Source organism: Propithecus coquereli, unplaced genomic scaffold, assembly GCF_000956105.1.
Source record: "Propithecus coquereli isolate 6110/MARCELLA unplaced genomic scaffold, Pcoq_1.0 Scaffold69, whole genome shotgun sequence".
In the NCBI taxonomy this organism is placed as follows: domain Eukaryota; kingdom Metazoa; phylum Chordata; class Mammalia; order Primates; family Indriidae; genus Propithecus; species Propithecus coquereli.
In genome coordinates, this window is record NW_012152951.1 from 5901131 (window position 1) to 5914551 (window position 13421).

Genomic DNA, 13421 nt, shown 5'->3' on the forward strand with positions numbered 1-13421 from the left:
GAAGGCTGATTTCAAGAATTACTATAAATCTACAGTAATCAAAACACAGCATGATACTGGTAGAAGTTGACTATCCCTTTTCTAAAATGCTTGGGACCAGAAGTACTTCAGACTTGAGATTTTTTTCACACTTTGGAATATTTGCATCTACATGAGTATCTTGGGGATGAGACCTAAGTCTAAACTCAAAATACACTTATGTTTTATATACATCTTACATACATAACCCGAAGACAATTTTATACAATAAATAATTTTGTGCATGAAACAAAGCTGCCTATATGAGGTTCTGTGTGGAATTTTCCCCTTGTGGCATCATGTTGGCACTCAAAAAGTTTTAGACTGTAGGGCATTTCAGACTTTGGGTTTTTCAGTTAGGGATGCTCAACCTGTATAATGAAAGCCAAATACAGATGACCCTCAACTTAAGATGGTTTGACTTATAATTTTCCAAATTTATGATGAATTTATTGGGGTTTAAGTATTTTTTTTTACTTAAATGATGGGTCTATCAGGACACAAAGCCATTTTAATTCAAAGAGCATCTGCAAATCAATAGAACCCAATAAAGTCCAGAAACAGATCCACACATATACAGCCAACCCATTTTTGACAGAGGCACAATGAAAATGCAGTGGAGAGAGCATAGCCTTTTAAATATGTGGTGCCGGAACAATACAATATCCCTACCCACAGAAAGAACTTGAATCCATACCTCACTTTGTATACAAAAAGGACCTAAAAATGGACTGGAGATCTAAATATAAGACTTAAAACTAACACAAACAAGAACTTCTAGAAGAATGCATAGGATAAATTCTTTGAGATCTTGTCCTAAGCAAAGATTTCTTAGATATGACACAATAACCCAAATCCATAATTGAACAAACAGAAAAACTGGACTTCATTAAAATTAGAAGCTTCTGTTCCTCAAAAGATATTCTTAAGAGAATGAAAAGTCAAGCCATAAACTGGGAAAAAAATCCTTGCAAAAAGCACAGTCAATAAAGAAACAGTATCCAGAATATATAAAGAACTATTAAAACTCAACAAATAATAACAACATAATTGTTTAAATGCGAAAAGATTTTAAAAGACAGTTCACCAAAGAAGATACACAAATGGTAAATAAGCGCATGGGAAGATGATCAACATTATTAGTAATTATGGTAACTCACATTAAAACCACAATTATATGCACAACACATCCATCTGAATGAGTAACAATACAAAAAATTTAAAAAACCATCAATACTGTGTTTATGATGATATAGAGCAACCGAACTGGCATATACTGCTGATGAGAATGGAAAATGATATAAATACTTTGGAAAACAATACATAAGTTTTTTACTAAGGGAATATAAAGGAGCATAGGAGACTGGTGTTATTGATGGGTGTGTTAATTCTCTTGATTATGGTGGTGGTTTCACATGTGTACACATGTCAAAACTTATCAAACTGTACATTTTATGTATATGTATGGTTTACCATATATCAATTATACCTCACCAAAGCTACTGATTGCAGGAACAAACACCTAGGACAGTGGCTGGGACACAGAGAAAGAAAGAAGGGCATGAAATGATCCCCAATAAAGCTAGAGGACTGAGGTCTTCAACCTTATAGCAATGAGAAGTCATAGCTGGTTTTTAAGCAAAGGGGGATAACATGATCAGATCGAATTTTTCAAACTATGCCATTGTGGATACAGAGTAGACCATGGTTTTGGGAGGAGGAGTAGCAGGGAAAGCAGTGCTAAGGTTATTGTAGTATTTATATTCCAGGTGGGAGACAATGGTAACCTGACCTTGGTTAAAGGCATAGGAGAGAAGCAGAGTCAACAAAAAGACTGGGGGTACCATTCACACTGAGAAAAGTACAGTGGAATTCTAGCTCTTTGGCTGAGAGTATAAAATATACAATAGTTCTCATTTTAACATAAAGTGTATTTCTGAGATGAACATCACTAACACATCAGTGCTCTACAGTGCAGTGCTAAGCAGTGTACACATACATGACTACAAGATACATAAAAAGGCCTTACACTTAGGCAATGGTCCTACCTTTACAACACATTTCATGTTGTTTAATGAGCGACAGAACAGTCTTATAGTTAAAGGAAGGCAACTCACAATCCCCTGAGGCTATTTCAGATGACCAAGTCAAGTCATCAAGGTCATTCATAGAATGCATTTGGTTTTTCACCTACAAAATAAATAACATTGTTTCAAAGTCCCCACAATATTTATAGCACAGATTAAATGTACAGAAATAATCATTATCCATTTTTCATATGAGCACAAACACAGGTACTTTTTAAAAGAATGGATTTTTATTAAAAGGGTATCTTCATCAATGGCTACTGTTTCTTAATCAGTTTTTCAAAGCAAATGTCTTAACAACAAAAATTCTCTATTTTTTTCACTTTACCTTTCATTATATATTTTTTAACAAGAATATTTTTGATAATTTATTTTTTACAATACCTTGTTCTTTTCCTTGGATATTTTCTTTCCAGGCCTAAAAACACAAATAATTCCTTTCAGGCAAATAGTAAATATATAGAATACAAAGAATACTTAAAACTATTGTTCATTATATAAAATCTCTGCATTTGCCATTTATTTTTCCTATTCATAAAGTTTACCATTTTATTTAACAGGTAATGTAAAATACAAAAATTTTCTACAAGGCAGACTATAAACATAAAGAGCAGCATTAAAGGACAAAGAAAACACTATTAATAATATCACAACAAAGAATAAAATTTAGATCAAGCTTTCTGACAGTGAAAGCAGAAGGAAAAACATGTTACTTGCATTATTTGATAGAAGGAAATATACCAGGTTTAATGTTATTGTCCTATTCAATAAAGACCAATTTTTACTGGCACTAAAACTTACTTGGAATATATTATTTACATCCATATATGAGGGAATTTTTTTTTTTATTTCAGCATATTATGGGGGTACAGATGTTTAGGTTATGTATGTTGCCCTTGCCTCCCCACTCCCCTCCAAGTCCGAGTTTCAAGTGTGCCTATCCCTTGGATGGTGCGCATTGCACTCTTTGTGTATGCAAATACCCGTCCCCTCCTCCCGGGAAGTATTTTTCAATGATGTTATTTGTTAGCATTTTAAGAACTTACTATGAAGTTACTATGCATTATTTAAAGCACTGTACATGTGTTAAACTAAGTGTAATCCTCAACAATTCTGCGAGGTAGGTAACATATCAGGTATTTTATAAAAGAAGAAACTAGGCACAGAAAGGCCAAGTAATTTATGCAAGCACATACAGCTGGTCAGTAGCAGACACAGTATTCAAACTCAAGAATTCTGGCTCCAAAATGTGTATTTCAGAATATGCTCTGAAAGTCATATTTATTTTCGATTGTTTTTAAGTGCTATGATAGCAGACAAATCCATACATATAATTATTCCATTTCTGGCTATAATTGTAAATAAAAATTTGTGAATCTCGCAATTTTTTTAAACAAAAAGACTTTATAACCAGGTAATTTGGGAAACCTTTCAATAACTCAAAATTGATTTTTTCTAAAGAAATTCATCATCAGGCATTTATTTATCTATTCAACTGTTTATTCATGCATTCAACAAACACCTACTGAGCACACAGTATACGTCCATGACATTGCTGGTACAAGGAAACATGGTTTTTACACATTTCAGCATTATAATCCAAAAGTAATGATCTTGGATAGATTGTCAATAGTTTGTTTTTCTATTGAACATAAACAAAATGATCCCCTTCTCCCCAGAATCTAAACTATAAAGTTGATACCCCTAATATTTTAGAGAACCTTACAAAATCATAGCTATTCATGATGCTATTGTCAAAAAGTATTGTAATATATGCAATTACCAAGAAATGTTTAAATTCTATTTTAAATTCATTATGGCCTAATTTTTGTATGTCTATTAATACATCATTTTCAAAAACCTATGTATGATACTTTAATGTTTAGGTCAATATTTGCATGTTCAATTGCTTTAAAATATTCCATTTCTGAGTCAATTCTGAAGGAACAACCTCTTACCAAAAAGTTCAACATAAATAGAAGTTCTAAGGATAATTAGCTTACTATACATCTTTAAAAGATAATGGAGCAAGCCTTCTAATGCTTAGACATGCAAACAAAAGTAAATTTCATATATATGTTCTTCTCTACTGGATCATTCCCAACAGCATACAAAATATTCTAAAAACTTCCATTGTAAAATAAAAAAATTAAACAAAACTCCCTTGAATCCCACATTCTTCTTCACTCATTACTCATTTTTCTATTGCTCTTCCCATCGAAAATTTGTTCAAGAGTTGTCTGTTTATCTACCACAGGCAGGGTACCATGGTGACTATTTATTGAAAATGTTCCTTGTCAAAGTCACTATTCTTTGTCTTAATCAATCTTTTAGCAGCATTGATATAGTTGAGAATTTTCTAGCTTTGGTAGGCCACACTATTCTATTTCTAGGAAATGCAATCACTGCTAACATTACTTCACAGTGAAGTAAAGAACTTGAAGATTTTTCCCTCCTTTATCCTCATTTATTTCACTTAAACTGCTGTCATCATTCACTTGTAGTAGATACCAGTTAGTAAATTGGCCTCTTCAAACATTGGTGTCATTGCAGATTCTTTTGAGGTCCATTTTACATTTTTATTTTTCCTTACTTCCTTCATATGCAAACTCAGGACTGCTGCTTTAAAAATCCATTAAAAAGTCAATGTTTTCTAATAATTCCACTGACAAAGAGTAAAAACACAATTTTTGTAAAATTCCAATTCTCTCCTATCTCAATTCATTTATTAATGGAAAAAACAGTTATGAAGTACCAACAACATAAAAAGAAATGTATATTTCCTCCTTCCAAAAACAAGTAAATATACACTTATGATCAAATGTGATATGTAAGAGGTAATCTATGAAAAGTTATATGTTAGCACAAAGAAGGCTTCACAGAAGAGTAAAAACATAAGAGGGCTCACCAGGCCAAAAAAGTGGGAGAAAACCATTCTATTTAGAGAACAGAATGTGAGCGCCAAGAAGAGGCACATGGAGTCTAGGTGGCTCCTAGGACCTTGAAAGGAAAAGTGTAAAACACATGGAAGCGAATCATGGGAGATGAATGCTACCCTGAACTTGAATTCTATACTGAAAGGCTGAAGCTCACTACCTATAAGTAATGACTCTTAGGCATGGAAGTAATAATTAGATTTGTGGTTTTTTTTGGTTTTGTCTTCAAATATGATAATGTTTAATGTAAATTAAGTTTTAAACATACAATGAGGCACTTATTATAACATGAATGTAGCAGGAAAACGGGAAAACATCTTGGGGGGAAAAAGCCTTACTTTTAAAATACCTATGTGTCATTAAATATAGTTCAAAAATAGAAATGCTCTAATTAACTATGATGTTGTTGGCAAATAAAATAATCTGGTAACTTTTGTACACTTTTAGCCTAGTCTCTAATCCTAAAATAAAAAGCTGGGCTTACCAGCAGAAAATTCACAATTACTTTTTTAAATTTAAAAATATTAAGGGGGTACAAATGTTTTTGTTATACGGATACCTCGTATTATTGTTTAAGTTGGGGCTCTTCATGTGCCCATCAAAAGAATAGTGTTCACTATACTCATTAAGTATTTACCCCTTATTCCACCCCACCCTCCCCCTTATTGGATTCCAATGACCTTTACATGTCTTTGTGCCTACGTGTGCCCATTGTTTAGCTACCATTATTAGAGAGTACACATGGTGTTTGTTTTTACATTCCTGAGATACTGTTTTTAGAAAAATGGTCTCTAGTTCCATCCAAGTTGCTGCAAAAGGCACTATTTTCATTCATTTTTATGACTAAGTAGTATTCCATGGGGGGGTGTGTGTGTGTGTGTGTATATCGCATTTTCTTAATCTACTCATGAATTGATGGGCACATTGGTTGATTTCACATCTCTGCAATCATGAATTATACATTTGACTGCAGATATCTTTTTGATAAAATGACCTCTTTTCCCTTGGCTAGATATTCAGTAGTAGGATTGCTGGGTCAAATGGTAAGTTTACATTTATTTCTTTGAAGAATTTCCATACTGTTTTCCACAGAAGTTGTACTAATTTGCAGTCCCACCAAAAGTGTATAAGCATTCCTTTCTCTATGTATGCACTTTTTAAAGGAGTTAACACATGCATAAGAATATCACTATCATATACTGACATAAATTTACAAAGAACTAAAATTTCCCACTGAAGACCATTATGTTGAGTTGAGCATGAGCCCCTAAAAAGTACCAAAAAACAAAACTAACAACTATTTACAAAAAAAATTAGTAGATAATTCTTCTAGTCAAGACTAAGTATCTTAAAAAAGGGAGATCTTTCTGAGAGCAAATATTAAACAATTCCTCTTAGTTCTTTGAGAAATCTCCATACTGTTTTCCGTAGAGGTTGTACTAATTTGCAGTTCCACCAACAGTGTATAAGCATTCCTTTCTCTCTGCATCCACACCAGCATCTACTATTTTGGGACTTTTTAATAACTCACTGTGGTTTTAACCTACCGTTTGATCCAGAGCCAATTTTTGTGATATGACAATGTTAAAATAAACATCCTTAACATACATATATATATTAACAAACATTATATACATATTATATATACATTGGCCTGTTATGTATATATCATAGATAATAAATATTCTTAATTTGTGTGTGTGTTTACATGAGTCATGTTTTCCTGTAGACGCTAGTCACAGAATTGAAGCTGTTAGGTTAAACGGAGGACATATTTGAAATTTTGATGCCCATTATTAAATTACTCATCAAAAAGAATTTACCAATAGTGTATTCTTCACATTTCCCAACACTGGTTATAATTTTATTAATAAACTATCAGTATGATTAGGAAAAAATGATATCTCATTGCTTATTACTTTGCATTTTTCTGATTACCAGGCAAGGTTGAATATCTCTAACAAAAGTAGGAAATTCGTTCATTATGAAGATTAGCCCAAATTAGAATTAGTTTTAGAGTACAATAACATTGTACTATTGTTAGGTATTGCTACAGGCTTACCTATCCAACTCTTCATTCTCCCTCCTAGCAAATTGGTGATTATCAGTTTTTCCAACCTTTCTTTGTTGGATTAATTTATCATCATCACTGTCATCATCACCATCATAGAGGTTTTTTGATACTTCTATCTCATTACTTTTGTGATTCTTCCTTTCCTTTCCAACCTTTAACGAAAGTTTGACATGAAGGATAATTATTAATACTTTATTCAATAGAAAGACCTTTTTTATTTTTATTGATTTTATCACTTAATTTAGCTTAATTGTCATAATAGTAGTCAGTAAAATATTTTATCCTTACTTTAGTCTTATCATTATATATAATTATCATATAATCATGAGATATACTCATTATCATTTTATTCTTAAAATTTTGGTAAAGTGTGCTTCATTTCTGTTTGAGTGAATAAAACAGAATTCCCCAAAATTTCAAAAAGCACCCTTCTCAATTTTGTGCCTTTATGTCCATTAACTCTTCACTATCTAATACGAATTTTCACCCCATTTGACTGGAAGAAACTGAGAAATAAAATGACAAAGACACAGAACATGTCATCTGCCTTTATTGCCTGGATTTTACATTAAATAGCCAGATTGAAAGGATGTGACATTGTGGGGCTTCAGGAACACAAAGGAAGATAAGATCTCTCCTTTCTGCACTAAGCTATTCTTTTTCCCACTACATTCTATCATTTCTTTTTCATTTGGATCCTGGGCTATCACAAAAGTGAAGGCACTCCCTGGAGCCAAAGTTTGCCACAACACAGGGAGCAGAGTGAAACTGCAGAGTTGCTGGTGTGAAATTCTAGAAGATGAGATGCTTTCTGAATTCACTTTCTGTAACCATCAAATTTTATAGCTGGAGGATAAACAACAGAAGTAATTATCTACTTCAGCCCCCTTATCTACTGATAATGGAAGTAAAACCAACAAAGATTAAATGATCAGTCCAAAGCTCCTAAGGTGCCATTACCTAGCATTTTATGGCACCAAAAGAGATAATACAATTCCATAATGCCGAGTCAGAAAAGTACCAGATAAATTAATCAAATTAATCAGATACATTGAAAATGTGACTTTGGCAAAGAAATTTAATGCCTCCACAGGGAGTGGGAGGCCTCACCTGTTTGTAAAGAAGAGTATCACCAGATTTTGTCTATTTTAAAACTCAATGGGCCGGGCGCGGTGGCTCACGCCTGTAATCCTAGCACTCTGGGAGGCCGAGGCGAGAGGATCACTCCAAGTCAGGAGTTCGAGACCAGCCTGAGCAAGAGCGAGACCCCCGTCTCTACTAAAAACAGAAAGAAATTATCTGGACAACTAAAAAATATATATAGAAAAAATTAGCCAGGCATGGTGGCACACGCCTGTCATCCCAGCTACTCTGGAGGCTGAGGCAGGAGGCTTGGAGTTTGAGATTGCTGTGAGCTAGGCTGATGCCATGGCACTCTAGCCCAGGCAACAGAGAGAGACTCTGTCTCGAAAAAAAAAAAACAAAAAAAAACCCAACAGCAACAAAAAAACCTCAATGTATTGAACTCACCTTTCTACTTTGGAGTCAAATAATACATTTTTGACTAAGGATTTATGCTACTAATATGATAAAAATCACACATGTGAAAACTTACCATGATTTATTAAGCAACACTGTGTAATGATCTGATTCAACGGAAACATTTGAGAGTAGTAATTTTTTAAAAAAAAATATGTGTAAACATATATATTTGTTGTCAAAAATATTTAAAGTGGTCATGATGGATTTATAAGTTCTAACAGTCTGAGTTAAACAGATAAACCTGCACACATGAAAGTACAATAAACAGATTCTTTTAGCTGGGGATATTTGTTCTAATTCTCAAGGCTAGGTACATTTTTATATGTGTTCTTGGTCATTGCTTCCTTCCCATTGTATTACCATATTATTGTTTAAATAAATGCAGTTCATGTGTAAGTCAATAGGAAAAAAATGCAAGAGCTTATTACACCTTGTAGGAATTTTCTTTATGTTCATTCTGTTTTATAAAGTCACATGTTGTGTAGCTAAATCACTTTTCCAGTTCATAGGCCACTTCAAAGACTGATTCATTTTTGCTAATCAGAAATGAATTAGCAGATGATCTGTACCATTGCAAATCCTTCTTCACTTAAAACGATTTTAGCCCACCATTCCTTGATAGAAAGACATAGGATGATTAAGGAACAAAGATGATGAGAAAGTTTTCCTGAACTTCTGTCATTTAGGTAACAGAAATCACACATATTTGGATAACTCCATTTTACATGTGAGCTTTTCATAAGCAGAAAATCAGACTGGATCACACAACTTATAAACAGAAAAAAGAACAGCAGGAAATGAACCTTCGACCTCTTTTGGAACTTCAACTTTTTCTTTCTCCAAAGCCTGGAACTCTACCTGTCACATGCCTACCTCATTCATACATCTTTGCATATATTACTGCAATTTTTCTTTTTGGTAGATTGGATGTGTGACTATGTCATGGGGAACAACTCACATTTTCTAATTCAGTTTTTATGCTTTTACACTTATTAGCATTGTGGTTATCATACAATAGCTTCTGCAACAAGTCCTCTATTGGTTTTCTTTTCTTATAAGTATCTGTAACAATACATATACTGCGTCTTCTCATTTGAGTCACATGCCTCACTTCGTGTCAGCATGTAAGCCACTGCTACACCAAAGCACATGTCCAATGTCTACTTTCCACTTAGTGGTATTTGTGTTCATATTTTTTGTCATTTGCATATCAAACTCTTTGTGTTCTTACATTCCAACTGTAACTTCTCTAACTTCCACGCTTTTTTAGTTTCTGTATCCTTATAAAAATTCCTCCTCAACTGTGTTAAAAACATGTTTAGCATCTGTTTTGTTATCATTTTCACAGTGTCATTTATTCATTTAAATAAAGTTTAGAAGATAACATAAGCATATTCCAGCGACCCAGAGTATGAATGAGAAAGAAAGAAACTTCTGAGACTGAGGTCTTTTTGTTCAGGAAATGCCTGAAAATATTACAGAGATAGACACTCAAGGTGCTTATTTTACCTCCTACAATCAAGTCTATTATTTGTTAAATTAGAAGGTATTTCCTTTAAGGTTGTTCCTCCCTTAGAGTCATCATGAAGTAACTTGTCCTAGGGATAAACTGCAATTTTATATTTTTCACAAATTTCAACAAAATTCTGCTTTAACTCCTTTGTGATGAGTTTTAGTTTATTTTTCCACTCTACTTGGCCTTCTTTGATCCACAATTCATCATACTTTTCCACACAAGAGCATTGGGATATACAAATACATTTTCTGCATCACAATCCTTATTTATTTCTAGTTCTTGAACCATTTTTGCAAATGTGGAAGATGAATGTGCTTATTTTGTCTCTCAGGTGTCTATTCTATCAGAGTACATGTTTTAAAAATAACTTTATCCTTAAGTAATCAAGTATGGGCAAAGAGATATAAAAAAATAATGAAAATTTAATTGATTTAACTGTTCAACTTCTTAATCTATGTGTAGCTACTCCAAAATCACTAGATTGTAACCAAGAAGTAAAAAATAATTTGCCTTAGACTATGATAAAGAAAAACACCAACCAGCAAATCAAATTTTGTCATTCTTTCTTTAAAATGCACTTAATTTGCTATTTTAAAGCACTGAAAATGAATTAACAGATGATTTGTATTATTGCAAAGCCTTCCTCACTTGAAAAGATTTTACCCCACCATCCCTTCAATAGTGACTCTTTATACTGCATTTCACTACTGTTTGTAAAGGTTAACAACTGGAAACTAGGCAAACTTTAAATTCAGAGAACAAACTCAACACCAATCAGAAAGAAAAGCAAATTCTTAAGTTTTAATTCAAATCATATACAATAATATGATAATGTTATGTATCTAGACAGAGTATCTGCTTAAGGCCAGTTCTAAAATATTCCAAGGTCCACTAATGATAGTGGATACAATAATTTGGACACTATTTACCAATTTTCTACACATAAATATGTTGCAAACTTAGTGTTATACTCTAACACCAAAGGTTTCATTCTGCAAGGCATGATTCTCTTAATACATAGTTGGATTGATTATATGACTCCATCTTTTCCAGAATGCAGACATTGAAGTGAATTAGAGACCAACAAGGCAGAGGAAATATTTAGCTTAGGCACTGGTGACTGGCAATGAGAAACTGCAAATGTGGAAACAATGGGAATGTTTACTGCTTTAACATGAATCCGCCTCCGTGGCCTTCACTATGAAATTGTTCATAATTTCTTTTGCTTAGACTTATAATTCAGTACTTGATGTTATCTTCCTTATAATATAATGAGGTAATAAAAAGGAAACAACAAGCAATATTCCAGAAAGTGTCTGCCTCCATTCCAAGGGCAAAGATCACCTGTAAGTTACTACTCATTTTAAGAATGGTGTAAGTTTTCTAACTGGTTAAAAGGATTTTTTTTTATATTAAATATTAAATTATGACCTATGATTCTAAAATGCTAGTCCAGAAGGTATTTTACTTTGAACAATGCTATATTATTAATGCAAAGAACATAATATTAAACTAGAAGTTTAAATTTAAATGTTTTTATACCTGTGGCTGGGTACTTTCACTTCCTTTAAGCTTTTCTTGCTCTTCTGCTGATGCCACTACAAAGTCTGGTTCTGCTGACAAATTTATATATTTAGTTACAATGAGACACTTAAAAGAGTTTGATAAAAGCTTTAGTCTTTATAAAAATAGATAAAAAATAAAATTCATTTTTATTTTATAAATTGAGAGTTTAAATAAAGCTTAATCTTTAGCAGAATATCTACTTTTGTGAAAAGTACTTGTAATGATGCAAAACTTCAAGAACCCACTCAGGGAGGCACTGGATGTCACCAGTTACAAGGCATACAAGCATCTCAAGGAGTCACTTGCAAACTCATCCACCTAACATAAATGAACACGATCAACAGAAACAAAACAAAATTTAAAATTCTACAATAGAGGGATTGGCAAGGAGGGCATCACCAGGAGTTCAGTAATGCCAGAGAAAAGGGAAGATAGAGACAGGCTAAAGATGGAGAGTTGGGCAGAAGTCAGATTATGAAAGCATTAAATGAAATTTTAAGGTGATTGGATATTGATATTTTAAGGAGTGGTTCATGGGGCTATTTGCACTGGAGATAGATCTCACTCTTAATGCTACAGGAGAATTAAATTCAGGGGCATATAAATAAATGCAGGAGATGAATTAGAAAGCAATATTACAAAATAAAGGCAAAGCGGTCCTAAAATGAAGGAATGATTCCAGAAATATTTCACATACAAAATATCAGCACCAGTATAGAATGATTTTTGTCAAATAAGTACATGTATAAATCTGGATTTTGTATTTTAATTTTTTTCAGTTTTAATTAGCAACATAGCAAATATCCATGGATATAACACTCTTAAAACATAAGTCCTCCTTGGCTCTGGCTCTTTCCCCAGATAAACAGGCATCTCCGTCCTTGGGGCTGCCTCAGCACTTCACTGATTTCTCTACCGTAGCTTTCCCACCTGAACTGTAAGTTATTTTTTCCATGTCTATCCCCTTTGCTCCTAGACTGTAGGGATGATCTTTCAAAACATCTTAGCACAAACACTCTTTATCTATTTTACTCAATAATTATTGGCACTGGGGTTAAAGAATATAAATATCCACGTGTCAAAGATGCCTTTGCTAGGTGTCATGCCTGAGTGAGGTGAACCACATTCAAAAGCTGAGAGGCCAGGAAAGGGTGAGAGCAGGCCAGGAAGCATCAAGAGAGGGAGAGAAGCCTGAGAGAGTACATGCATGTGTCTACAATAGCGGTATTGGCAAGGAGGGCCTTTCCAGGAGTTCAGAGAAAAAGGCAGCTACAGAAATGGCTATCGGTATATTTCTGGGCAGAAGTCAGATCATGGAACCTTATATGAAATTTTAAGATACATGGCTATTAATATTTAAGTAGTGGTTCATCATCCTATGTGCACTGAAGATAAATTACTCTAAATGATATGGGGAAAATAAATTTTCGGGACATATATATAAATGGAGGGAGATGAATTAGAAGGCAATATTATAAAATAAAGGCAAAGCATGCTTGAAATGAAGGATTTTTCCAGAAATATTTTGGATATAAAATATCAGTGCCCAGTATACAATGAATTTTTATGCCACAAATAAATGTATAAATTGGGATTTTATAATTTAAATTTTCAATTTTCATTTACAATATAGTAAATATGTATGGACACAGAACACTTAAAAAAAGGTCTTTAAATCTCCA

At 33.2% G+C, this 13421-nt stretch overlaps 1 protein-coding gene across 1 annotated transcript in view; it reads right to left on the reverse strand.

Moving 5' to 3' along the window:
• The window catches only part of LOC105823664 (ankyrin repeat domain-containing protein 30A-like), a 69555-nt gene that overhangs the window by 17700 nt on the left and 38434 nt on the right, over positions 1–13421 (reverse strand). The window contains exons 9-11 of the mRNA XM_012660910.1: positions 11716–11786; positions 2136–2208; positions 2018–2021 (exon numbers count right to left, since the gene is read on the reverse strand). Of these exons, the coding sequence (XP_012516364.1) occupies positions 2018–2021; positions 2136–2208; positions 11716–11786 (148 nt within the window). The remainder of the gene's footprint in view (positions 1–2017; positions 2022–2135; positions 2209–11715; positions 11787–13421) is intronic.